Below are 27,082 nucleotides of genomic sequence, written 5' to 3'. Positions count from 1 at the left end.
CTGAGCAGGGGTTGGCAACAAGCCCAACTCGAATTGTGCCTTGAGAAAGCTCCTCATCATCTTATTCATGTCTGAGGGGAGCAAGCTCTTGGTGGATCTGGAAGAGATGGAGGAAATGTTCCAACCTGGCTGAAGGCCTGTGGTCTCGGGAGGGAGACCGACTTCTCTGAATCAGATCCTAGCTCCTGGGCCTGGAGGGGGAAATATTGATAATGATCAGATCCAATGAAGCTGTCTGATCCCAAGGCCTGGATGGATCCGAAGGAGCAGCTGACACTGCTGATGGATCCAATAGGCAGGCCGGATCTGAAGGTGTCTGTGTCGAATCACATCTGAGGGCCTCCGTGGCTCCAAGGTCTCAAATCTGACAGGAGGAGCCATGGCTTTCAGAGCAGAAGAGCCCAGACTTGAAGCCAAAGAGGCTGGGCTCGGATCCAGGGAACTGTGATCCGAGAGCCTCGGATTTTTGGTGGGAGAATCCCTGGAGGAAGAAGACTTCCTCTTGGGATCGGAGGGAGGCTTAGAGGGGGGACCAGAGACCAGAAGACCCCCTTTAGCAAGCCCCTTAAGCAGGAGCTTGTTCCTGCATTCCAGGAGAACCATGGGGTTGAGTCCAGTGTAAATGTTGCATTCAATTTCCAGGAGAGGCTCTCCCAAGCAATAAACACCCTTCTCGTGCGAGTTGGAATATGGCATTTTTCAACTGCACAAGGAGCATCTTTTAAAGCTAGATGGCTTTTCAGACATTGCACTCACACTCGCATAAACACCCACCACCTGCACACTACACAAAAGGGGAAAGGGGTAGAGAAGGGCAAAGAAATCAGCTGAAAACAGGGAGAAGCAGAGAAATCTAAGAGCTACCCAAAGGACCCGGGAGAGAAAAAAGGTGGGAACTCAGGGAGAAGCTTAAAGAGAAAAAAGGCAGGAACCCAGGGAGAAGCTTAAAGAAGAGAGCTTAAATGCTACCGGAAGGGGAGGAAACCCATCTAGAGTAAGGCAGAAAGAAGACTAGGTCAATAGAAAGAAAAAAACCCAGAGAAAAAGGTAAAAAATGTTTACTTACCTTAAAATAAGAAGCTTGAGCTGCAGGATGCATGTCTGTAGCGAAATCGTGGCAAACAAGATCTGGAGGGTTGTGGGGAGCTTGAGATCTGGATCTGTCCTTTCAGTTGCTGGCTCAGATCCAAGGTTGGATCCAAGACCCAGCCATGATCAATAATGACACGGATAGCATCAGATCAAATACTTGGTCATCTGGATTTAGCAATTAATAGCCTTGAATGTCAAGGTAGAGGAATTATAAAACCTTTTTTCCCCACCTATCCATAGCCCTGCTACCTTTGTCAGAAGGAAGGCTATTGGCATTTAGAAGGAGTTTTGAAGATTTATCAGAAAAAAAGACACAGCAGAAGGGCCTGCTACAGGGTTTTTAAACAAGAACGTAAGATCATTAGGAATCTTATAAAATCTGTCTGGCCATTTGGAAGCAGAAGGCTGTCAGTCTAGGGCAGCTGAAATGGACTGAAGTGTTTAAAAAAGCCTCAGGAACCAGAGGAATTCAGAAAGGGGCCAGAATGCACATTTCCAAGAGGTTATAGTATATTTTCTGGACTTCTATGATCTGTCTAGAGTTCCACTGAAAATATTTTATCATGTTTACAATTGTCTCTCCAAAAGAAGGTTCTTCCACAGGAGAGCCAGATGAAATGGAACCCTCATCATCAGAAGGGGCTTGGCCTGGACAGTGGATTTTAGAGAAGTATACCACGTAATGGTCAGAATCAGAAACCTCCTCAACTTCAGAAAAAGATGAAACCACAGTAGTCGTTTTTTTTTTTTTGGGGGGGGGGCATTAGAAAGAAAAGGAAGGAGGCTTCAAGGTCAAAATGGCCTTGAACAGACCCTGAGAAAAGTCTATCTATTCCTTCTCCCTAGAGGGAGGAGAAGAAGTTACACTCTTAGTTTTTTGCCATTTCTTTTTTGTGGTGTGATGTCTGCCTGAACCAACAGCATTGGTTCAGATGCCTGATGTACCTCTATTAGTTTACCCGGGACCTCTTCCCTAACAAGTATCTGAAAGATGCCCTCTGTACATCTGGACCCTCCAAGATGACAATTCCTGATTCATCTTTCTCTGTGGAGTCCACAATCATATGGTCCTCTGATGCCATAGCAACCTCCAGTGGGGTCTCAGTAAAGGGCATCTGAAGTGAAGTTAGATGTACTGTGGGTTCTGAAACCTCACTAGGTACATCAAAATCAAAAACAGTCAACTCAGTCTCTAGCCTAGGCTTTTTACGCTTTTTCTTAAGGGGTGGAGGTACATCTGGGGAAGGAGAATCTGCCATCTAGAAGTGAGGCAGCTTTTTAAACGATGGGCTTCCACAAAAAGTGTTGAGTGAGGACAAATGGGACTGCAAAGTCTTAAGTACAAAGACTGGAAAAAGGAAATAGGCCTTGCAGTCATGTTCCGCTCCTAAGTGAAAAGGACCCAAGTATGCTAGTCTTTCTACAGAATTTGCCTACTGCATTTGCACTTACTGCTGCTGCTAAGGCAAGACAGTTTAAAAATTCCCCAACAGGACACTGATCTGATAATATGAAGCAATGGTAACAACGACCAAGCAACAGTCAGTCTAATGGATGCAAAACCTGTGTTCAGGCTGGTGCCGAGATGGTCTGAGGAATTATACTCATACATCCGTCTATATACACTTGCAAGATGAAGTCACATATCAGATATACAATCCTAGGAAGGCAAAGCTTTGCTACCCCGGCCAGACATAGCAGTGATAACCTGTTGGTTAAGAATATCAGTCAGGGCTTGTAAGGGTCCTAGCACTGGCAGACGGAGGCCTAAAGGAGAAACACATGTCTAGCTACACCTCCTAAGGAGGAGACAAACTGCCTTGTTGAGTCACTCTGGGGTTTTCCTGTCCAGAACTTCCAAACTTGAAACACCAGATACAGAAAAAGAAAATTTGCTTACTTCCTGCCTGGATTTATTCACTAAAACTGAGGATGAGTCTCTAAATGAGAGTGTCTCACCCTGATCCTCTTTCCTTTTTATAGATCTTTTGATGCGATTTGTTTTGAAACTCAGTATGAGAATCCTTGGGATGCTGGGAAAGGAAACATTTCCCGACATTTACACTATAGTGAGCCAAAAAACTTTTCAAGGCTATTTTGTTCTTTCTTTCATTAAGGGTTCTGCTAATGAGATTCAGAAAAAGATGAAACCACAGTAGTCGTTTTTTTTTGTAAAATGCTGCATCTCAAACACAAGCACATCTTGCCTGTCATGTGATAAAATCTTATGACTGGAGCTTTTTGCTGTTACTACAGTGTTTGCATTTTTTTTTCAGAACTGAACTTGTGCTCCATCCTGTTAGTAATCCAAGTGAACACAAGCACACACACAAAATCACATACAGTAAACATGCCAAAAATATCCATGAGAACAACCAACTGCCAAGAAAACCCTAAGAATAAGAATACTCACACACTATAGTGGAACACTCCTAATCAAGTACTACTCACAGAACTTTACAAAAAGGAGAACAAGTCTGTATCTGAACTTTATGAGTGGTTCCTAGCAGAACAACATACAACACTGGCAAAAATAATGAAAAGAACCTAAGAAAACTTTCAAAAAATCTTATAAACTGAGAATCTTTGATTGCAATCTTGACAACAATGAATTAACAGAAAGTTTAGGGGAAAGGTGAGGAGCTGGAGTCTGGAAAAAAACTTCTGTTTGCTGAGCTGAACTGAGCACGTGGACTCAGATCACCACAAATGTAAAAGTTTAAATGAGAAGAATACATACAAAGCTTGTGGCCATATTACAGTGATTTTGGATTAAAAAGATAAAAGTAGCTTAGTAGTTTAGGACAGAGTTCCCCACATTAAGGATACAGTGGAAAGAGACGCCTACCAGTAAAATTGCTTGAAATAGGTGCCAAGAGATTCAGATATTTTCCTGTCTGAACTGAAGTTTACTGTTCAAAGTTTTAAGACATACACTATTAAAAATCAGACTTCCAATAGGGAGCCGTAGATCTGCCCACCTCCAGAAGACAGTAAGACCACCTGGTACCATCTGGTAGGTCCTACCCAGTTAACAAATCAGGTAAAAAAAATAAAAACTTCTCAGAACAGTACCACCTTCTTAGGGCTGCATCCAGACTTCTGAGGGAATTGCTTCTTTCTTTTTTTTTTCATTAAACTGTCATTTAAAACATATGCAAACATACATTAATAAGAAAGAAAAAAAACTAAATATTTTTCCATTTACATACATTATATATCACATTTTCATTTTTACAACCATCATCAGTCTAACATTGCATAAATTGCCTTTCTTGAAACCTCCACTCCTGAATACTATCCTGCTTATTGTTATATTATTCTGCATGTATTGTTCTCACAATTCCCATTTTTCTAGGCATTTTGCTCCTTAGCTTTTCTAAATATTCCTCTTTCAGTTCTTTTATCTCTTTTATCATATTAAATATTTCAAATACAATAGGTTTAGAATTTGATTTCAATTTTCTAGTATTTTTTTGACAAGTCAACAGAATTAAACTTAACAAAACCTATACCACTTCTAGAAAATTCAGATCCTGTGTCCCAGCTCAAAAAAAAAAAATAAAATAATTTCCATAGTTACAACTCACCCAATATTTCTGGCATTTTAAAAATCTGAAAAACTCATTACATACCCAAAAAGTAGTACAGTTGTGTACACTTACCATAAATGTAGATCTTAGAGTGTATTCACTGTTACAGTCCTGACTTATGGGATTTCCTGCTTCAGGAGTCCTTGGTCTGCCCAACTACTAGAGTAAAACAACTCCCTCCTTCCTGAGCTGGCGGACACCCTATCCTGACATCAGGATGGGTGGGTATAAAAGGACAACGAAATATACACCAGGATCTTTATTAAATAAAGCTTTCGGGTCTACACCCTTCATCAGTATAACTTAACATATAAAAAAATCACCATTTAAATAGGAGAACATAAAGTCACATGCTTCAACCCAACCCACCTAACAATAAAAATTTAAAGCTACAATGAATCAATAAATATATGCAAAGTAGGACATAAAAAATCACATCTATAAAGCATATATATTTTTATAAATAAACAATTTTATACTGTTTCATATGAAATCACATGCACCATACTTAAAAATTAATAATTAATAATTAAAACTTAAACTTATAAAACTTCTCTCTGTCTTTTAGCCAGAATGGGCTTTAGACTAACTGAATTATTTAGGCCTGGGGCTACATCAGCTTGAAGTCTAATAATCCATTCTAGTTCTTTCAATTCCAATAAATTATTATAATAAATTATAGTGTGTAGACCCGAAAGCTTTACTTAATAAAGATCCTGGTGTATATTTCGTTGTTTTATTCAAGCAGTTGCAGTAACACCTATTGCTGAATTGGGTATAAAAGGAGCCAGGGAAGACCATGACATCAGTTTTTTCTTGTCCCTAGAAGGTTAGAGCCCCATAGATGAATCTTAAGCAAGGCACCAGGTTAGAGGAAGGGAACCTGTACGGCATCCCTGCAGAGGGTCCTCTGGAAGAGGAGAGCAGAGAAAAAAAGATGTTATTACAAGGAGAGTAAGGGTGATGGAGGGGAGGGTAAGAAGACTGCAACAGTGAATACACTCGAACATCTACATTTATGGTAAGTGCACATAACGGTGCTATGTTCTTTGCACTTCAATGTTGCGGTCCTGACTTATTGGATGATTCCCAAAGTTGACATGAAGGTGGAAGGTACGTTAAGAGAGAGAGAGGACTCCCTGCAAGATGGTAATGGCAAAACCTACTCTGGACTTGTAGAAGGCTGACAGCTGGCAGTGCTTGGTAAAGGTATACACCAATGAACAAGTAGCTGCTTCCACAATGTCTTTGGTAGGTACTCCCCTCGGGAAAGCAGTGGAGGTAGAAGTGGCCATAGTGGAGTGTGTCCTAACAGATTCAGGTCTACTTTAGAACAGCGAACAATCAGATGATCGAATGCTGTTAGAGCGAACAATACATGTCGAACCGACAAAATAGCGAATAACCAGAACAGCACATTTTTTCCCACGGAAAGAAATCGTTGCGCCGGCTGTCTGGGTTGTGCCATTTCCTCCACTGTAGTGTTATCTCGGAGTTGGTATATTTAAGTAGGGGGGTATGGGGGGCACAGCCCCCCACATGGAGGTTGCAGGGGGGCAAAGCCCCCCACTTTAGTGTGTTTTTTTTTTTTTTTTTTTTTTTTTGGATTTTCGACATTTAGGGGTCGATATAACAACCTTCAATCATCTGACCATTCATTGTTATAATATAGACCCACAGATTCAAGGTTTCTTTTGCCATGGAATGTGTAACAAAATGAAGTACAGTGCGAAATCCACCTGGAGATGGTTTGCTTGCAGACTGGTTTTCCTTCAGAGCTCAAGGCAAAAGAAACAAAAGTTTTTTTGAAAGTTTTATTCTTGTCAAAGTAGTAACGAAGTTGCCTGTGTACACCCAAGGAATGAAGGATTCTTTCCCCTTGGTTCTGTGGCTTAGGGAAGAAGGTAGGCAAGTGTATGGCTCAGTTCAGGGAAGTGTCAGTGACCACCTTGGGCATAAAAGGAAGGATTAGTTCTGATTGAAACTCTACCTTGGTGGAAGTTAAGTAAGGGTTCTCTGCCTTGAGGGTTGCAACTCAGAGACCCTCCTAGATAAGGCGATAGCCAGTAAAAGGAGACACTTCCAGGTCAAGAATTTTAAATCAGTTGAAGCAGCTGGTTCAAAGGGGGGGGGGTAAGGTCAAATTTTCTTGAACAAAGTTGAGTTCCCAAGGAGGGGGTAAGCTGCCCTGACATGCAGCACTCCCCTAAGGAACTGTTTCATTAGAGGATGGAAAAAGATAGGAGGAAGAGCAGGGGTGTTGGCTGAAACAGCAGAAGTGTGAATCTTAGTGGATGAGAAGATAGCCCTTTGTCCACCAAGACAGCCAGATACTCCAAAATGGCTGAAATGCTGGTTGAGACAAGACTGAGGCCTTGTTGCTGACATCAAATACAGAACCTTTTCCACTTGGCAGAGTATGTTTTCCTAGTACTGGGTTTTCTAGACTCTTTGAGTATATTAAGTACTTGACTATTCAAGGATTGCTCACAGGTAGTGTTTTGATGAATTACCCAAGCAGACAGTCTGAGAGTCTGCAGGCTGGGGTGCACACACTTTCCTTTGCCTGAGTCAGCAGATCCACTCTCTGAGGTAACTGTCAAAGTTTTTCTTTGGTCAAACTCAGTAGCAGGGGGTGCCAGTGCTGCCTGGTCCAGTCTGGAGCTATAAGGACCCTCGGTCTTTTTCCCTGATTTTTTTAGAAGGACCATTGGAGGGAAAAAGGCAAGGGAGGAAATGCATAAAGAAATAGGTGGCTCCAGAGGAAGAAGAAGGCATCTGTTCTCCAGGCTGTGTTAAGTATGCTCCTGGTACAGAATCTTTTTAACTAAGCATTTTCATTGGTGGCAAAGAGATCCCTATTTCTGGACTATGCTGAGAAATGTTTCCTGATGCAGCTGCCACTAGTGGGAATCCATTAAATGTCTGCTGAGGCAGTCTGCTAGAGTGTTCTGAGCCCCAAGAAGGTACGGAGTCATCAGGTGCAACCCCATAACATTGGCTGTCTCCCAGATCTGTACTACCAGTTGGCAAAGAGGGTAGGAGTGGGTGCCCCCTTCTTTGCTTATGTACCACATGACTGCTGTGCTGTCTGTTTTGATAAGTAGAACCCCTGGTTTCCAGTGATACTTGAAGGCCAACATGCCATTCTGTACTGCCATAAATTCCTGTGCTTGTGTCTGAACTGCTCTTCCCATTTGTCCTAGGATAGGGGGGCGTTGGAAATGTGCTCTCCACTCTGTGTCTGCTGCAGCTGTGGTTAAGGTTTGGCCCTGAGGGATGAACCTGAAGGGGAGACCCTGGTCATGTGCACATACTCATACCATGCCAATTCCTCCCAGAGGCAGTGAATTAGGTGGATTTCTGTCTCCAGGGAATGAGTGCTGGCACCACAAATTCTTGAGGTACCACTGAAGCTTCCTCATGTGTAGCCTGGCCAGAGGGTTCATTAGTATACAGGATGCCATGTAGCCCAGTCCTCTTGAGGAATTCCCTGGCTGAGAGGCACTGTCTCTGCATAATGTCCTAGTAGTATTGGGGGAAGGAAGGCCTTCTGGAGGGAGGAATCCAACAGAGCCCACAGGAAAACTACCCTGGTGGAAGGGTTTGTGTTGGATTTGCTGAGGTTTATGGTGAATCCTAGGGAAGAGAATAGGGTATGGGTGAAGGTCAGATCCTTGAGGAGCTTGGACTGACTTGTGGCCTGAATGAGGCAGTCATCCAGATAAGGGTGAATTTGGATGTCTCTTGTTCTGTAGAAGGTGATCACAGGGGCCACACATCTGGTGAAGACCCTGGGAGCACTAGACAAGCCAAAGGGAAATGTAGAGAATTGAAAGTGACTGAAGTGAAGACAACTTCTGCAGGATTTTTCTACAGGGATGTGTAAGTAGGCGTCTTTCAGGTCCAAAGTAACCATTAGAGCCTAAGGTGTGATCATGGCAAGTAGCTTTTGAAGAGTAAACATTTTGAATTTTGGGACTAGGGCGGACTGATTGAGGATGGACATATCCAGGGTAGGGCACCAAAAGCTTTCTTTCCTGGGGAGCAGGGACAGCCTGGAGAAAAACCCTTTTATTATCTGGTTTGGTACAGGTTCAACAGAGCCCTGGGAGCGCAGGTTGTGAATCTGAGAAATGGCTTTTGCCCTTTGGTTTTGTGGCACACTGGAGTAGCCTGTGAATCTTAATGGTTGGTTGAAAGTGAGTTTGTACCAGTTTGAGATTACTTTCAGAACCCACTTGTCGGAGGTGATGATGGCCCAAGTTTTCCTTGAACGGGGAAAGTCTTCCTCCTGATCTTCCCCTATCTTGTCTGGGGTTAAGGGTGTAGGGGGGGTGGGTTGGGAGGGGAAGGACTCATTGCTGATTTCTGCTAGGGTCCTGGGGCCTAGAACTCCCCAGCCTGGGTGTTCCTGAGGACCAATGCCTTGCCCTCTGCGATTGCTGTTGCTGCCTATGAGACCTTTCCCTTCAGGTTCTCCTCTGACTGGGTTTTGATTAGGAGGGAAAGGACCAATGCTTAGTGGGAAAATTCCTACTGAACCTAGGTGGCTGGACTTGGAGGAAGTCTTTAACTGCAAGGATTTTGCTTTATCCTCCATCTTTTTAACACAGCCTCAGCCTTTGGTCCAAAAAGGGAGTCCTTATCCAGGGTTGCATTTAGTAGTTTAGATTTGACATGCTCTGGTAATGTCTGTCGCATAAGTCAGGCATGCCTTCTGATGACCGAGCCAGAGACAGCAGCTTGGGAAGATGCCTCTAGGACATCATATCTGAGGTGCAAAGAGTGCCAAGCTACCTAGGAATGTAATGGCAGAGATTCAGCAATTCCTTGGAGGTGATCTTGTCCTCCAAGGAGGAAATCTTTTGTTTCATTTTTTCCAAAACACTCTACTGGTATTTTACCATACAGAACTGGCAACTGAGGGCCCTCATGGCCAGGGTAGATGGAAGTGTACATTTTCTTCCCAAATATGTCAAGGGCTCTGCTTTCTTTGTCCGTAGGTAATGGGTTTTTAGAAGTACTACTCCTAACTCCTTTGGGGCCAGGGGTGACAACCTCTGGGTTATGTGAGTCCAGTATTTATTATACACTGGAAAAGTCTCTCTCTGACGTCTCGGCCAAAGCCTTCAAGGAGAATAAAATACTTACATAAAAAAGCAGTATATATACACACCCATTACAAAGTGATTAAACAATTAATCAATTTAAACAGCATATTGGCAAGATAATACTTTCCAATTGAGCTCTTCATTTAGCCCAAAAGGAAACATAGTTTTAAATTTTAAAATATACACAGCTTCTTTCTGCACTAAAACAGTTTTGATACTTATATTATTAAACATAGATACACCAACTTGTTCCAATATAGTTGCTTTCAAGCCATCACTACAATTGTTATGGGCTTCTAAAAAGTGCACTGCAACTGGGCTATCTTTCTTACAATTTCTAATGTCTCTTAAATGTTCTAAAAATCTTATTTTAAATGCCCTCTTTGTTTCCCCAATGTAAAACTTGTTGCAAGGACATTGTAAAGCATAGATAACACCCACAGAGTTACAACTAAATAAACCATGACTATCAAACGTAACATTATTAATAAATTCAAAATTGGATACAATATGTTTACAAGCCTTGCATTTCCCACAAGGGAAGGTCCCAACTCTAACAGGTTCCATATACATTCTTGGGGAGGGTAGAACAATCTTAGACTTCACCAGAAAATTTTTTTACTCTTACCCTTACGGTAAGAAAACTTAATATTCACATTAAGCCATTGTTGTACATTTCTAAGAGAGCATAGATAAAGCCAAAATTGGCTAACAATGTCAAGAAACTGTTTAGTAAAGCATCCAAAAGTAGTTACAAAATAAATATTTTCCTTAGTTATACTTTCATTATTGTGTTGTGTCCTATTAACTCTCATAATATTGCAAGTCCTATGATGCATAGATCTTTCATGCCTAGGTTTAACCCCTGTCACTAACCTTGTAAAACTTTTCTCCAAAACATTCTTACTGTAACCTCGGGTAGAAAAAGACTCAACCAAGAGACTCATTTCTTTATGGAAAATATCAGATCTATTACAAAGTCTGAAAATACGTAACATTTCACCATAGGGTAAAGCCTCAATTACATGAAAAGGGTGCCCACTCGTACCGTGTAAATACTGGCATGCCCCATCAAATTTCTTATTGGGCGATGTTACAATATTCTCCCCATCTGAAATATCTAACACTACATCCAAAAAGGGAATAATATGTCCAATATTTAATCCATCAAATTTGATATGGTATTTATTAACATTGATTTCATTAAAAAATTCAATGATTTCATCCCTATTACTATCAACCAAGAATATTAAATCATCAACGTGCCTAAAATACTGGATAACGTGTTCTTGAAAAAAAATTTTTGGTGTTATCTATGCTTTACTATGTCCTTGCAACAAGTTTTACATTGGGGAAACAAAGAGGGCATTTAAAATAAGATTTTTAGAACATTTAAGAGACATTAGAAATTGTAAGAAAGATAGCCCAGTTGCAGTGCACTTTTTAGAAGCCCATAACAATTGTAGTGATGGCTTGAAAGCAACTATATTGGAACAAGTTGGTGTATCTATGTTTAATAATATAAGTATCAAAACTGTTTTAGTGCAGAAAGAAGCTGTGTATATTTTAAAATTTAAAACTATGTTTCCTTTTGGGCTAAATGAAGAGCTCAATTGGAAAGTATTATCTTGCCAATATGCTGTTTAAATTGATTAATTGTTTAATCACTTTGTAATGGGTGTGTATATATACTGCTTTTTTATGTAAGTATTTTATTCTCCTTGAAGGCTTTGGCCGAGACGTCAGAGAGAGACTTTTCCAGTGTATAATAAATCCTTGGTGGAATTTGCTCCTGTTGTTTTTTTCCTGTTTGGTTCCTGTTGTTCCACTATGTGAGTCCAGTACCCTGTAAAACTTGTCTGGTTTAAGAGGGACTCAGAGAAGAGAGTCTGGATAGAGAGATGATTCCATAAAGACATCTTCTACCACTTCCAAAACTGGAGGGATAGCCAAGGGTTTGTGCTGAAGGAGATCAAGGAACTCCCTGACCCTCTTTTTCGCTTGGGGGTACTTCTGTGTCTGCCACTGAAAAAAACTCTCATGGCATACAGTGTCTTCCCAAAGGTAATGTGCTCAGGGGGTGAAGCAGAAGGCAACACCTCTTTTGAATCAGAATCCTCAAAAGAGGTAAGAAAGAGTTCATCTTCCAGGACAGAGACTTCCTGATCAGAGTCTTCATCTGAATCAGAGGGTTCTGAAAAGGTTTCAGGTGTATGGACTCTCTTCCTTTTTCCTGGTGAAGATTCAGGGGGAGGTTGCCTGCCTCTGACCAAAGAAATATGGTCCTTGGCCAACCTGACCAAATTCTGCTGATAAACTGTAGAGTGGGACCAGTAGGCCTCAGCACAGTACCTGAGGTAGAGCTCTTTTTAGGCGTAGCTTTTGCCTTGGGCTTGTGCATGTCTGTTACTCTGACGCCAGTGTCCTTAAAAGAAATACTCAATGTTGGCAGATGCCCTGAAGGGACATCGTTAGCTGACGATCATTTGCCAGAAGCCAAGGTCTGCTCAGTGACTCTGGACCTGACCAACAAACTAAACGCCAATGCCTGAGATGAAGCTGAGGGACCCAACAGCATGCATAACTCTGAAAGGCTCTAGACAGAAGCCTGCGCCACCACCTCACTTGCAGAAAGGGGCTGCGAAGGTGTCTCTCCTTTCTCTGCAATAATGAGCCTTGGAAGACTGCCAGACAGAGAAAGGTTGTCATCCAAGACCCTAAGTTCGGGACTTTTTTTCCTTTTTTTCACTTAGGGGGCTCAATCTTGGGATGACCAATGGACTCCATCACGCAATGAGAAACGGACTGCTAGATGCTTAGACAAGGTTTCGGCCCTATGCCTCACAGTCCTAGTATTGAAAATGGCAAACAGATGGTAATTTTCGATGTTGTAGTTTGGGCCTAAACAAGCAAAACACAAGGTATGAAAATCTCTGCGTGGGATTGGTTTACCACAATGGAGACAGATGTTAACTTTATCAGACATGAGTCACAAGTAAGAAAAAGAGTTCCCCAACGGGGTACTTACCTTTAGAATTTCTCACTCTGGTAGAGACCAATTGTTACACTCACAACTACTTCAGACTCGACAACAAGAAAGACTAATTTCATGGCACCAGTTGGCTCCCTTTATACCTAACCATCCTGACATCCAGTTAGGGAGTCCCCCAGCTCAGGGAGGAGACAGTTTTTTTACTCTGGTTGTTGGGCCAACCAAGGGCTTCCAAAGCAGAAAATCCCATAAGTTAGGACTGCAAAAATGAAGCACGAAGAACATTATATGTTCCCAAGTATTTCTTTCTTCCCCATGATACCTCCAACATTTGCTACCTACCTGAAAAAACTCTTTGAAGTCTGCTTAGGTATAAAAATATTTACACTAACACTCGAGCAAAAATCCTAAATCTTCCGGATTTTGTTGCAAATTTGGAAGCCATGCATGTATTTTCATATCATTCTCTTGTAAACTGCTTTTCCAGTGTCTCTTGTCAATCTTTTCTAACCTCTTTTGATTGGTTCTTATAGTTATTGTGCAATATTTTATATTCCTTACTAATTATACCTTTTTAACAGCAGCTTCTACTCTAGAATCAACTAAAAACTCTATCAGAGCAGGTATTTCAGGTTGAATTCACCTATCCCTTTCTCTTTGCTTATACTGTGATATCAACCCTAGTAAGGGCAGCAGTTAGCCTGCTGTCCAAATATCTTCTTGGCTTCATCCAGTTCTTACCTTTCCCTCTATAGTTATTTGTCCCCTGTACCTTGGTTTCTTTGCCATGAGGGCACTGTTTCTTAATATTACAACTTCAACCTCTTCAGGTCACTGATGATTGAAAGAAACCTGAAGAATTTACTTACTACATCCTCTGTCTCTCTGGTTTGAGTCCTCCTGTAGTCACATGTCCTTGTTATAGCTGTACACGAACTAGCTTTAAAGATGTCTGCAATTTCTACAGCTTTCTTGTACAGGCACATAGCTGAGGTACAACTACCCAAACAAAATACAATGCACAGAGAACACAAGTGTTGCATCACTGAACAAATACCAGCTATAGTCACAGCATATTATTTTGCATGATAAAAAAGCCTTGAATAGTAGGGTTACTAAACTATGAAACACAGTATTAAAAACAAAAATTAATACGTTTTAACAGTAGCATTAATAATGGCATACAGCTTTCTATAGTTCGTCAGAAGATATCCTTGAAATGTGCAATGGCTGCAAACATGTCAAACTTTTGATTTCTACTAAACAGTCACAAGGAATGATGATTTGTTTTGTAAACAGCTGACTAAATACTTCAAAGCACCACTATGTATCTGCTGAAGGGAAGATTTATAACAGGTACCTCAGTAAGACATTTGGGACACCTCCAGTCTCCTTTGGGCACATCGTGTAAAGGAGGAATTAAACAAAAGGTGTGGTAACTATCATCACATCCATCACAAAGTAGAAGTCTGTCCTCATCATCGCCAGAGTTACATACTAAGCATACATACATATCAATCTGAAATGAAATAAGAAAAAAAACAGTTATAGTGCCTTAAAATAGTTCAAATACTGGTACAAAACTAAAGAAATATAGGCATAAAAACAGCAAACCAAAGGAACGTGATGCATGGCACCAAAACATACAACATGTAAAGTTAAGAGTTCCAAGGGTTTCAATAGTGAAACCTTCTTCACTCAGTCGGTTTCTGCAGTCCTATAACCCTACCTCATGCCATCACTGGGAGTTAATGTGAATGAGTTGTCCTACTGGGAGAAGAAAAAGACATGTCTCTTTCACTCTTCACCATCCAGGTTCACAGGTCAGGAATAGTACAGGAAGAAACAAATGGTACTGCCTGGCTGGCTCAACCAGCAAAATAGGCAAGGAGTTTAACACTCGCCACTGCTTGTACAACCTGATGCAGATCAGGGAAACAACATACAAATGACTGCAGAAATACTCACCAAGGGTGCAAAAAGGCACAAACTACCATTATCATGCAATAAGGTCCCACATGGAGATGAAGAATAAATAACATCATGGCATCAATGCATCGGGGAAGGAGGTTGTGGGGAAGGACACAAAAAAATCTCCAGCTCCTCACTATGAAGTTGGGCTTGGACTTCATCATGCAAGAGTTTCACCCAAAAAACAAGCCGAAAGGACAACAGGTGACATGCCCAGCTAATCAGGGTATGTATTAGGTAAAGAGCATTTAAAAATCTTTAGCAAATTAACTTACTTTTAGGATTAAACAGTCTCTTCACAGACCCCTGGCTACTACAAAATCCATGTCCCATACCCCAACTGCAAAGCTCATTTAACTGCTGGTGCTGTACCTTGCATACAGTGCAGGGATTGCAATACAATGCACAGCAGCATTCTGTCTTTTCCAGTGTTGCTTCATAATTTGATAAAGCTCCTTCCCTGCAAATGTTCCCCAAGGCAACAGACTGCTGTCTGCATTTTATTCTAACACAAGGATATCTTCTCTTATTGACAATGCCACCCATGACCATTAAGGAAGCAGTATGACAACACAGCACAGTTCTCTTCAACTTCCTTGAGGACAGCATCAGTAAATGCAGTATGCAGTCAATAATATTTCACTCCTCTAGTAAAAAATACAGAAATGCCTAAAATCAAAAAAAAAAAAACACTGGACAAGCCAGTTAATATGCGCATATATATATATATATATATATATATATATATATATGCATATATATATATATATATATATATATATATATATATATATATATACACACACACACACAAATTTATATGTGTAAATATATATATATATATATATATATATATATATATATATATATACACACACACATAAATTTATATGTATAAATATATATATGTGTGTGTGTGTGTGTGTGTATATTGCAAACATAAATAAGCATATAACATCTGCAATTTCAGTGCTTAATATTGGAACAATAATTTACACACTCAAATATTTGATCTTATGGTGCTTCAAGAAATTGGTTGTCTTCAGCAATCGCATGATATATTTGCTGACTAGATAAAGTCTGCTACAGCTCCTTATCAAAATGTAGTCAAGTGGTTTTGATTCACTGAACTTCAAAGTCTGCAAAAATGTTGATGAATCCAGAAAACAAGGAAGAAGATGCAGTTGGTGAGACTGACTCTTTGGATATGGGTTCAGCAAAACAAAACATGTGAGAAAAAACTTCTGCCTTGGCAAGACTGTTCAACTGTTGTACAAATGACCACATTGCTCCCTCTAGAATATTTTGAGTCCATCCCTTTCCAGACAGTCATGGTAGAATGGGCCCTAACTATGCCTGGAACTGGCTTACTAGGATAAGAACAAAAAGCAATAGCATAAGAGAATCATTTGGAAATTGTTTGCTTTGACACTGGTTCTCCTTTCCTCTTATCTTCATAACAGACAAACAGCTATCAGCTTTCCTGAAGGATTGAATTTTGTCTTTGTAGTATCTAAGCTGTCTGTTGAGATCTTGAGTGTGAGGAATCTTTTCTCCCTTGTTCTTGGGGACACAAAAATAGATAAAAGATTAATATTCTGGCTCAAGGAAAACCCAGAGACCACGTTATGCATAGATGTGTTAGTTCTCAAAGAAACCCTGCCTTTGGCAAGTGTTGTGGTGTGGAGAGATAAACCGCTACCTACAGACCAGACAACCCACAGTGAAGTGCATCTCGGGCATCTAGGGTGCTGGCAGGGAAGGATGGGCATGCCCATTCAAGGGGAGGGTGTTCACAGATACCCTCCTTGAGGGGAGTTGTGGTCCACAGAGGGAAGTAGCCCCTGGATATTGTCAAAGCAGAGAAAACAAGGGTAGGTCATTTAAAAAAAAAACCACAGCAGCAGAACCAGTTACCAGCACTGCTCCACAGGATCCTCTTAAGATCTACAATGGCTTCAGCTTACTCGACTTGTACTAACTAAAAAATCTTTTCCACCTACACAAATACGATTTCCTAGAAACATTTTGTAACCTCCTTCAATACCTACTGCACATCCTCAAAAAACTAGTGTCTAATTTGCATCAAACTTCTACTATATAAAAAGTTAAATGAAGAGTTTACTGGTTGGATTGTATCAAACAATCCCAGCCTCATGTGCATAAATCCAATCTGTGAGGAAGTCTGTGGTAATTACCCTTGGCTAGATTGAAAACAAGGGAGAACTACTGTTGCCTGGGTCAAAAGGAAGCCCTCACTACAATTTTTGGGGAGTTCTTCTGGATCTACAGAACAACCCTGGATATCAGTGGAAAGGGGGGAACATACAGGAACATTACTGCATATGGGAAAAATGAAGCATCTGTCTTCCTGGTTGTTTGCAAGGGATCCAGGGGCAGAATTTATTTAATTGCCTGTTCTGCAGGAAAACAGCTCTACTTAAGGTGTTCCTCACAGGCGAATCAAATCTTGGGATGACCCCAAGGTGAATTGTCCATTCGTGAGGGTCTGTCCTGGTCCTGATTAGCTTGTCTGCAATCAGGTTTTGCACTGACATAAGGTATGAAGCTTGAAGAGTCATGTCCTGGTCCTGATTAGCTTGTCTGCAATCAGGTTTTGCACTGACATAGGGTATGAAGCTTGAAGAGTCAGAATGGGCTGAGATGCTATTTCCTAGGCTATCACAGCAAGTCTGCAAAGAGGAACAAATCTGGAGCCTTCCTGTTTGTACACGCACTGTATCACTATGGTATCATCTGTGTAAACTTGCAAAGGTGCTGGGGACTACAAATGATTTAAGGCTTTCAAGGTACTGATAACTGCCATCATCTGTGACATTTATTTGCATCTGTCTGTCAAGAGGGTTTCACTGACCTTGCACTTTTACACTTTTGGAAACTGCTCCCCACTCCAAGGCTGATGCATCTGTAGTGACAGAACAGAGAGAAAATGGGAGACCTGTATCACGAGAGATTTGGTCTACCCACCAGAGAACCTCCCTCTTACAAGTCACAAAACAGAGATCTGAAAAAATAAACAGTGATGATGCACAGCCCAGAGTGACCTGAGATACTACTGCATTTTTATCATGTGGAATATGGCTAGGGGAAGCATGAAAATGTACCTCAACATCCTGGGAAATTCAGGAAGAACAGCTGGAACATCTCTATTTTGTCTGGAGGAATAAAAGTTCTACCCTAGGCAAAATCTAACAGACAACCATGCAAAACAAGTTAGTGATAGGAGATGAGAGAAGATTTTTTTATGTTGGGGCTCACCAGCATACAGAAATCTTCTCTCATCTCTTTTCACAAATTTCATCCCCTTCATCAACAGCAGAGCCTCTTCCTACGGCTCGGGGAAAGACTCACTCAAACTCTCCTTGGGAGAAGCCACCTCAGACTTTGGCAGATCTGGTTTACATGGTCCTCTGTCCAGTAAGGGCAAGACTGATGTCTGATTAAAAGCTTCAGCTTCAGTAGTGTCTACATACTGAACCAGCAAAAGAAAACTTTAGATCTCCTCTGTGTCAGTACACATACAGAGGTAGTCGGGCCTGAAACAGTCAGTACTGACCGTGTCAACACCAGATCACAAGGATGGATGCCCATACCAACGACCAGCATTGACATTTCCTGAGTTTAGGTATCCGGGAGATTCTGTCATCAAGAATCTGGAAAGCAACAGCACTGATTGACAACAGCCCCAATAGGGTATGATCTGGAGTTAGCACTGAATGCTAGGAGATGAACCCTTGGGTCTAGTGGAATCAGCAATGTCAGCGCCAACACCACCACCAGTGCAGATGGCACAGATGCAAAGGCAAAATATCCTTTAGTGCAAAGAACATCAGCATAGACTGTTTCAAGGGCTACCAGAGTCAAACCAGGGCCTGGAGAAGGAACAGCAAGGAAGGAGGGTTTGGGGATCCACTCATGCTATCCTGGCCACAGAGGGGGCTGAAATGACATCATACTGAAACTGAGCTTTCACAAATGCCAACATCATTTTGTCTCAATCTAGCTGAGTAGGGCTTTGGAGAAAGATATAAGATAGAAGAAGACGCTGAACATGAGAACAAAAATGACATCTCTTGCTTCATGGAGAACCTCCCTACTCTCCTCCTCGGGACTGAGCCAACAGTTCCAGAATACTCTTATCTGAGGAGAGATGTAGACATGGACAGAGTTGTTAATACAGACTATTGTGGGTGAGGAGTGGATGGAACAGACATCCTAGGTAGCTTTACTGGAGATAATTTCTCCAAAATGTAAGTGTTGGAATAATCCACCCTTCTCTTTTCTTTTTTCTTGTTCGGGTGATCATCTTTGTCTGGCTGTTTATCCTTCTTTTCTCTCTCTCTGCTTGTTTTTCTCTTTGGTGGCATTAGATTTAAGAAGCACTTTGAACACCAACTTGATTCACCTGTCTAAAAGAGCTTGGGAACTGAAAATGTTTTACACATTGGACAATAAACATTCAAATGCCCTATCCAAAGACATACTATGCACACGTCATGTGGATCTTGGTGAGGAATTTTATGCCTGCACTGCCCAACATTCTTAAAGCCAGAGGGCTTGGCATCTTTCTCCATTCTGAAGAATTAGTCTCCTAAAATAACTACACATCTGACTAAAAAAACACACCAAAAATTAAACAAGCACAATGCAATAAAATCCACTGATTCTCAGAAATGAAAAAAAGTAGTTGGAGGGGAAGGGTGGTTTTTTTTTTTTTTTTTTTTTTTGAGAAGCAGGGGAAGATGCAAGGGGTGAAAACTTAGGGAAATACAGAAACAAAGGTACAAATCAAAGCTCTTTTTTAGTGATTAGACTTCTGGTATTAAATGAACTAAGAAAATGGCAACAAAGATAAAAAAGAAGTCCTTATTTTGGTGAAAACTGTAGAAAACCCGTTACTAAGACTCTTAGCAAAATGCAGAGATGTTAAAAAACACAATGGTTGCAATGACATACTGAACTGCATAAGGGAGAGAGAGGGATTATGGGATAGGGGAGGAGGTTGAACTTACAAATACATTGTTGTGAAAGAAAAAGCATCAAGGTGACCAGTCCATCAGTTCCAGTGTGCAGACAAGGTCTAAATACTCTGATGTCCTAAATGTAAGCACTCTAAATTTTTAGGCTGTTTGAGAAAGGAAGCAATTTTCTGTTTTGTTTAATTATGTGTACATTATCTTGCATGGAAACATTTTGGTGGTAATATTTTGTAAATTCACTGCAGTGGTGGTGCTGCAGTAGCGTTGTCGCCTCACAGTAAGACGTTGTCCTGTTCGATTCTCAGCTAGAGCGTCTTATGTGTCGAGACATGCGTGAATGGCTGTACCTTCGTTGAAGGTTGTGCGTCAGGGCTGGCAACTTGGCACGTAAAAATCTACTGCCAATCATTAGCGGACCGGTGTTCCGCTGTGGCAACCCCTAACCGGGAAAAGCCGAAAGACACAACAACTGTGATGCACTGTCAAAAATTTTAGTTCTTTGCATCTCTCTCTCGCTCTAAATACAGATATGCAAACATAGATATAGATATATATACATACACATATATAGAAATATTGTTAGGCTCTTAGATGCTTGTTTAGAATGTTATTAAGTTACTATAAAGGTCTAAGTATAATAATTCTGACTTGGAAACCTAAAAAATCAATAGGTTCAGAGGTATGTACTAGGCTAATGGCCCTGGAGCCTTTACAAGCCTAGCCCATAGAAGTGCCCTGGCATCGTGCAGCTTGACGTTAGTTCCCAGTGCCTCTATCAAGTAGAGCCACTGGAGTGATCCCCGGGGTGAACTTTCTATTTCCCATCCACTCACCAAGATTTCTCTTGAAGAAGGCCAGTGAGGTGCTCTGCTTGACATGTATGGGAAGTCTGTTCCAGAGCATGGGCAGTCTCTGGGTTATGAACCTGTCCCTCCAGCATGTTCTGTTGATTGTGGTAATGAGGATGAGGTCTCTGGAGTGTGTGGTGCAGAGGGATTGGGATTTCTTTAGATGTACCATTTCTAACAGAGCTGGGTCAGACATGGCTTTGTAAGTCAAGCACTCTTAGTAGATGACATGAGACAGAGAATAGTTGGAGTTTTTTGCATCTGTCCATCTGGACGTGTTTATGGCCTAGAATCCTCTTCGTAAGGTACCTCTGTGGCCTTTCCAGCTGTTGCATGTGTCTAGGGAAGTGCATGCTAAATGGGTCATTACACTCAAAGACTGGCCTAATGAGGGAAGAGTAGAGAGAGATAATGACCTCTTTCTTCCTGGATGCAAAACCCTCGGCAATGAGATGTGCCACAGAGAAGGGCTTTCTGACCACAGTGGCAATGTGGTGGTCAAAGGAGAGGTTGCTCTCAACCTGTGTCCCCAGATCTCTTATAACGCCTTCAGTGTTCAGTGGGTTCCCATCAATGTGGTAATTAGTGGGAACTGAGATTTTCCCAAAGGGAATGATGACACATTTTTTGGCATTAAGCTTAAGGCCATGGTTTCAACACCAGTCATTGCTCTCAGTGAGGCCTTTCTGTAGGATGTCTACATCACTTGGGGAGTTAATAATGGCTCCCAGCTTGCAGTTGTCTGTGAACTTGGTCAGCCAGAGTCCCTCTGTGTTGGCCTGGACTTCTGAGAAGTAGATGCCAAACAGGAGTGGACCCAAAACCGATCCCTGTGGGACTCCACTCGTGACTGGTCGGCAGTCTGACTTGGAGTCAGCTACTTTCACCCTGTGGGTTCTATCTGTGAGCCAATTTGCAACCCACCTAGTGATACAGGGGTTGATGCCTAGTTTGGTGAGTTTATCAATAATTCCTGAGTGAGGAATGGTATCAAAGGCCTTGGCCAGATCGAGGTAGGCTGTATGAACTACCTTGCCCTCATCCACAGCTCTGGTGACCGACTCAAAGACGTCAACCAGGTTGAGCAGGAATGATCTACCTTTCACAAAACCAAATTGAGTGGGATCTACAGTTTGGAGATTCTTTATATCCTTGTTAATTAGGTCCATGATGATGTGCTCCACAGCTTTACATATCGGACTCATCAGGCTGATGGGGCAAAAATTCCCACGGTCTGTAGTCGCTCCCCCCTTTGTGGAGAGGGATGACTGTAGCAGTGCGCCATTTGATAGGGACAAAGCCTGAGGTGAGGCTGTGATTGAACAAGGCACACAGATGTGGTGCCACTTCACTTTGTAGCTCATGTAGAACACATCCAGGGATATTGTGGTTAATTTATAAAAGTCTAGATTGAGGATGAATACACATAGTTAGGATATGTTAGTAAATTTTATATATTACAATGTTTTGAGGATGACTGATGTTTGTTAATTTAGCTTTTTCTGCAAGATAATAACATTATTATATGTAGCTCTAAATGATGCTGTTAGTAAGCAGTAGTAGAGTGTTTCGAATGTATGTTACAATGATCATGTAATTAGACAGCAGTAAGACTTGGAGGACTTCCAGTACGGCTGCTCAGAAACAGTCATGGGGGAAAGTAGCCCTCTAACTTAAGGATAGCATAAGGGAGAAACTGATAATTCAAATAACTAAAAGGGGATAAAGAAAGTAAAATCAGCCTTTATGACAGGGAAGTCTCAGAAAAGGAAATCACTCTAAAAGATAGCTGAAAAGAACTCACCTTCATCTACCATGAGATGGCAGAGAGTTATAACTGGAAATCCAATATGCAGGGGTAAATTCAGGAGAACCAAGTATCGTTACAATTAATACTTAAATAAATCAAGGAAGTTAACAACGTTATACAGGACTACATGGCCAAAAAAAAAAAAAACTGCAGCCTACAAAACGTGGAACAAGAAGGTAATGAACATCCAGCAAGCTTTGACTGATGAGAGCATAACCTTTAAAACATGACTGGAAGCTGCAATTCTGAGTGGTCCAGTCTTACCTCCACATACAAAAAAATTTGAAGACAGGACTCAGCGAAAAAACCTTAGGGCGAATGAAGTCTCTTAAGGGGTGGAAGGAAGAATGGGACTGTGCATAATACATGTGCTCACAGGTCTCTACATGGACAAACGGGTCTATATTATATAATCGAACGCTTAAAAAAGCGAATGCTGATTGATCGACCTAATTTAAGCAAAAGCTTACAATCTCGAACTGTCAGATCAGAGATTTTTTTCCCAGGGAAATAAATTGCTGATCCAAAACACATACACACCAACACAAGCACACAAAACAAACAGAAATCCACACACATACACCTAAAATCTGATACCTAACCCTACACTAAACTATGCACACACCACTAACTACCCACTTACCTTAACCCAAACCCTAACCCTAAGGTCCGTCACTATCGCACACTCACCTCACCAGCTCCCTAACCCTAACTCACTTAAATCCGCCCTAACCCTCATGTCCACTCAATCGCACACACACCTAACCCCAACTAACCTAAATCACCCTAACTCTCACATCCACACAATAGCACACTTACCTGAATCCGACCAGTAACTTTCCACCATAACACTGAAAATACTGAAGCAACAGAAACGGACAACCGAATTCTTTCCCTAGGAAAAAATCTGAGTTTCTGCTACTTCAATATTTTGCAGTTTCGCGAAAATAAGTTCGATCAATCAGCGTTCGCTTTTTTAAGCGTTCGAGGATATAATATAGACCCGGACAAACATACCACCTGCACAAATTAAACTGGAGAAGGCTCACAGAACCCCATGGAATCCAAAAAGTGGTGGGAGAAGGCAATCTAGTGCAATTGTAGTACAGTTCAAAACTTTTGATTTAAAAGAGCAAGTTTTAGCCAAGGTGTGAAAGCCAAGCAAGATTATTAAAGATTTCAGATGTGAGTGTGTACACTGAGCATGATTATACCTTGACCACAAGGAAAAATACAGCCAGTTTCCTACCTATCATAAGGGTCTGCAGATCAAGAAGGCAGAAGTTTCATTTGCAATATCTTGCCATGCTACAAGGTCTTTTTTTCCACAGGTCCTACAACCTTTACTGAGCCAGAATCAGTGTGTCAGGCACTTCAGCCGGCAATGGGCCTTCCTGCACCAATATGGAATGAGCAGCAGAGAAGATGATCAATGCAACACCCATACTAAGCAACAAGTGCCAGCCACTACAACAAAAGCACAAAAGGGTAACTTACCTTTCCCATGTTTAAGAAGCAACAAGTACTGTGTGAAAGGGTAACAATGACAAAACAAGCAAATAGAAAGACAAGCTGTAAACACTAACATTCCTATGGACTACCACTGCTATGCTTACTAAACAGACTAGTGAGAAGGGAATATGTAGCTTGGTCTGCACTGACCGTGAACAATGGGTGTGATAAACTCTGGTGAGAGAGAGTTTTTATGCATACAGGGAAGAGGAGGAAAAGAGAAAAGTCAGCATAAATTATTACGAAGCACCTATATGTTGATTTAGATATGGACAGCATGGTGTATAAAACACAGGGTTTACACTATGAAGGTCAAGGTGATGCTGGAGTATCTGTCTTCCTCCCACTCTTTACCACGGCTTTATACTAACCAAATAATGGCCAAAAACGGCTGACTGAAGAAGGAAGCTTGCCAGAACTGTGGCAACCATATTCCCTTTAATCCAGGACAAGGTGATTAAAATTGGATAGAGGGACTGCAGTGGAAGAATTTAATACAATCTGAAGAAATGCCTTATGTGGCAATGTTTGCCTTAGCTAGAAAAGCTAGCATGAGACGTTATGAGCAACTGAAGCAGGAGCATTGGCTTTCTCCTGGGAAGCAGTTTAACTGTAAATATGTTATAACTGGTGTTGAAAAATATTTAACATGTTTAGTTATAGTGCTTCATGTTTTTAATTTACCTTTTTCACAGCTTACTGATGATTATGAGCACTATGATTTATAAATCCTATTATGCCTAAGCAAACTTTCTTTTGTGGTTGTCAGTGTTAACAGATCTAGTCCTCAATGAGAAGAGAATCAAATAAACCAAAAGAGTAAACAAAAGACACTGTCTTTTTTAAATAGGAAGGTCATATTATCTTAAATACTGAGCTGGAGTGTAAATAGGATAAATTGCCCCATTAAAAAGGATAGGATTCTACTTACCAAAAACAGCACTCCTGCAGGAAGTGCATCTTACTAAAGAAAATATGCAACTTCTACAAAGAAGAGAGTATAGATTAACCGCCATCTCCACCTATCGAGGACGGGGGGAGGGGTTACAATACTGGCACATCCAGGGACACAGATCCAAAAAGATAAAAAGGGAAGACATGTAGTGATTAAGGAACATGATGTGGGCCATTAAGTCACTAGCATCAACTTACAATTCCCCAAGTTTGAACTTTGCTTTGTATAGGGGACTAATGCCAGAATTCTTGGCATTTACAGAAGGGCGCACTCTGCAGGCGACTGTAACATGGTAACTGACAAAAGGGACATAAATGCTGGACCTTGGTGCTCTAGGCTACATGGAACAGGTAAAAAAATAGTTTCACACAAAAACTAGGTTTAGTGATGCAGGGAGGATCCAAATAATGAAAGCTGAGCCAGGCTATACTTTTTACTCAACAAAGTACAACACATGGTCAATGACAGATGAAATATAACTATATGCTGAGCAGGAATACTTTCTATCTTCATACATGTGTGGTCCAATACTTCTCTCAGATCATGCACCCCAGAGAATTAAAATACTACTAAAATTCAGTTCTACAGACCTCAAGTGGAGGACAATACAGTCACACTTAACAGAGAACTAAAGAAAAAAAGTGCATATATGCCCATCAGTAACCCTGTTATTAATAATTATGAAAAGATAGTATGTAAGGAGGTATACTGGTATAATAAAAACTATATAAGAAATAAAGACCAAACACGTAAGCCTGAGGATAATTTAACTGCTAAAGAAAGGAAATGTCTTGACGAATTAATTCAAAACAAGGATATTAGAATAATGAAGCCCGATAAAGGAGGTGGAGTGGTTATTTATTCTAATTCAGTATATAAGACAGCCATTTATAACATACTCTATGAATCAGGGAATTATGAAAATATATCAATGAATGAAGTATATACAGGATACAGAAAAGTTGATTTAGCCATAGAAGAATATTTTCTGAATAATAGAATTACACAGGATATTCATGACTTCATTCGGGTTGAATTTCCTATCCTAGCCCACATAGTGGGTATACCAAAAATACATAAATCTATATTGAACCCTCCATTTAGACCCATTATATCTGGGTCTAAATCTAAAACTTTTAATATAGGGCTAGTTATAGATAGATGGACCAAACATGTTTACAAGAACATCCCACATCTTATTATAGATTCTTGGGATTTTTTAGGCAAACTGTCAGAAGACTTATGGAATATGGAATATAAATTTGTCACGATAGATGTATGTGACTTATTCTCTAGTATCCCCAAGGTAGAAGGGTTGGATTTTTTTTGTAATAGTCTCAGGAGTCATTCTACCTTAAGTTGGGATAGGATTACCTTAATTCTAGATATGTTGTCCCTAGTCCTGGATCACAATTATATTGCTTTTGAAGGAGAAATTTTTAAACAAAGCAAAGGAGTTGCTATGGGTGCCTCATGTGCACCCATATTTGCTAATTTGGTGATGCTGGACTGGGAGACTAATTATGTATTTAAAAGTGAATATTTTTCCAACATTATGTTTTACGCAAGATTTTTAGACGATATATTTATTTTATGGAAGGGATCAAATGATGATATTATTAAATTTGTGGAATATATTAATGATACCACCAATTTTTTAAAATTTACTGTGAATTTTAGTGACAGTGGTATCGCATATTTAGACACATATGTTTACAAAACTGATAACAATCAATTTGCCTCAAAGGTTTATAGAAAGAGTACACATTCTAATGATTATGTGTATTACACAAGCAATCACCCACGTCATATATTCAAGAATATTATAAAGGGACAGTGTATCAGGGGAGTTAGGATGTCCTCCACAAGACAGGAGATGGAGAATGAGATGAAATTAATCAGACAACTCTTCTTAGATAGAGGATATCCTATCCAGCTTATTGAAGACATTATTGTTTATGTTTCTAATCAATGGAATTGCAAGTATACTCCCTTATTAGGAAAATATGTATCCAATGTGAAGACAGGATCAACAAGTAGTTTTTCAGCAGGTAGAGTGTGTGTTCTCACTTATACACCACATGTCGACAGTATCAAGGAAATATTGACAAGGCATTGGGATATAGTGACAGTATCGGAAGTATATAAGGAGAAAATAGGACTCTACCCTCAAATTGTATACAAGACTGCCCCTA

General features: G+C 40.7%; 1 protein-coding gene across 1 annotated transcript in view; it reads right to left on the bottom strand.

Annotated features, from left to right (window-relative positions):
- KDM5A (lysine demethylase 5A) overlaps window positions 1-27,082 on the bottom strand; it is a 2,605,143-nt gene that overhangs the window by 2,046,303 nt on the left and 531,758 nt on the right. The window contains exon 8 of the mRNA XM_044088480.1: window positions 14,152-14,310. Within this exon, the coding sequence (XP_043944415.1) occupies window positions 14,152-14,310 (159 nt within the window). The remainder of the gene's footprint in view (window positions 1-14,151; window positions 14,311-27,082) is intronic.

Source organism: Protopterus annectens, chromosome 11.part0, assembly GCF_019279795.1.
Source record: "Protopterus annectens isolate FY-2018-M chromosome 11.part0, PAN1.0, whole genome shotgun sequence".
Classification (NCBI taxonomy): Eukaryota; Metazoa; Chordata; order Ceratodontiformes; family Protopteridae; genus Protopterus; species Protopterus annectens.
This window is presented reverse-complemented; position numbering and strand designations above follow the sequence as displayed.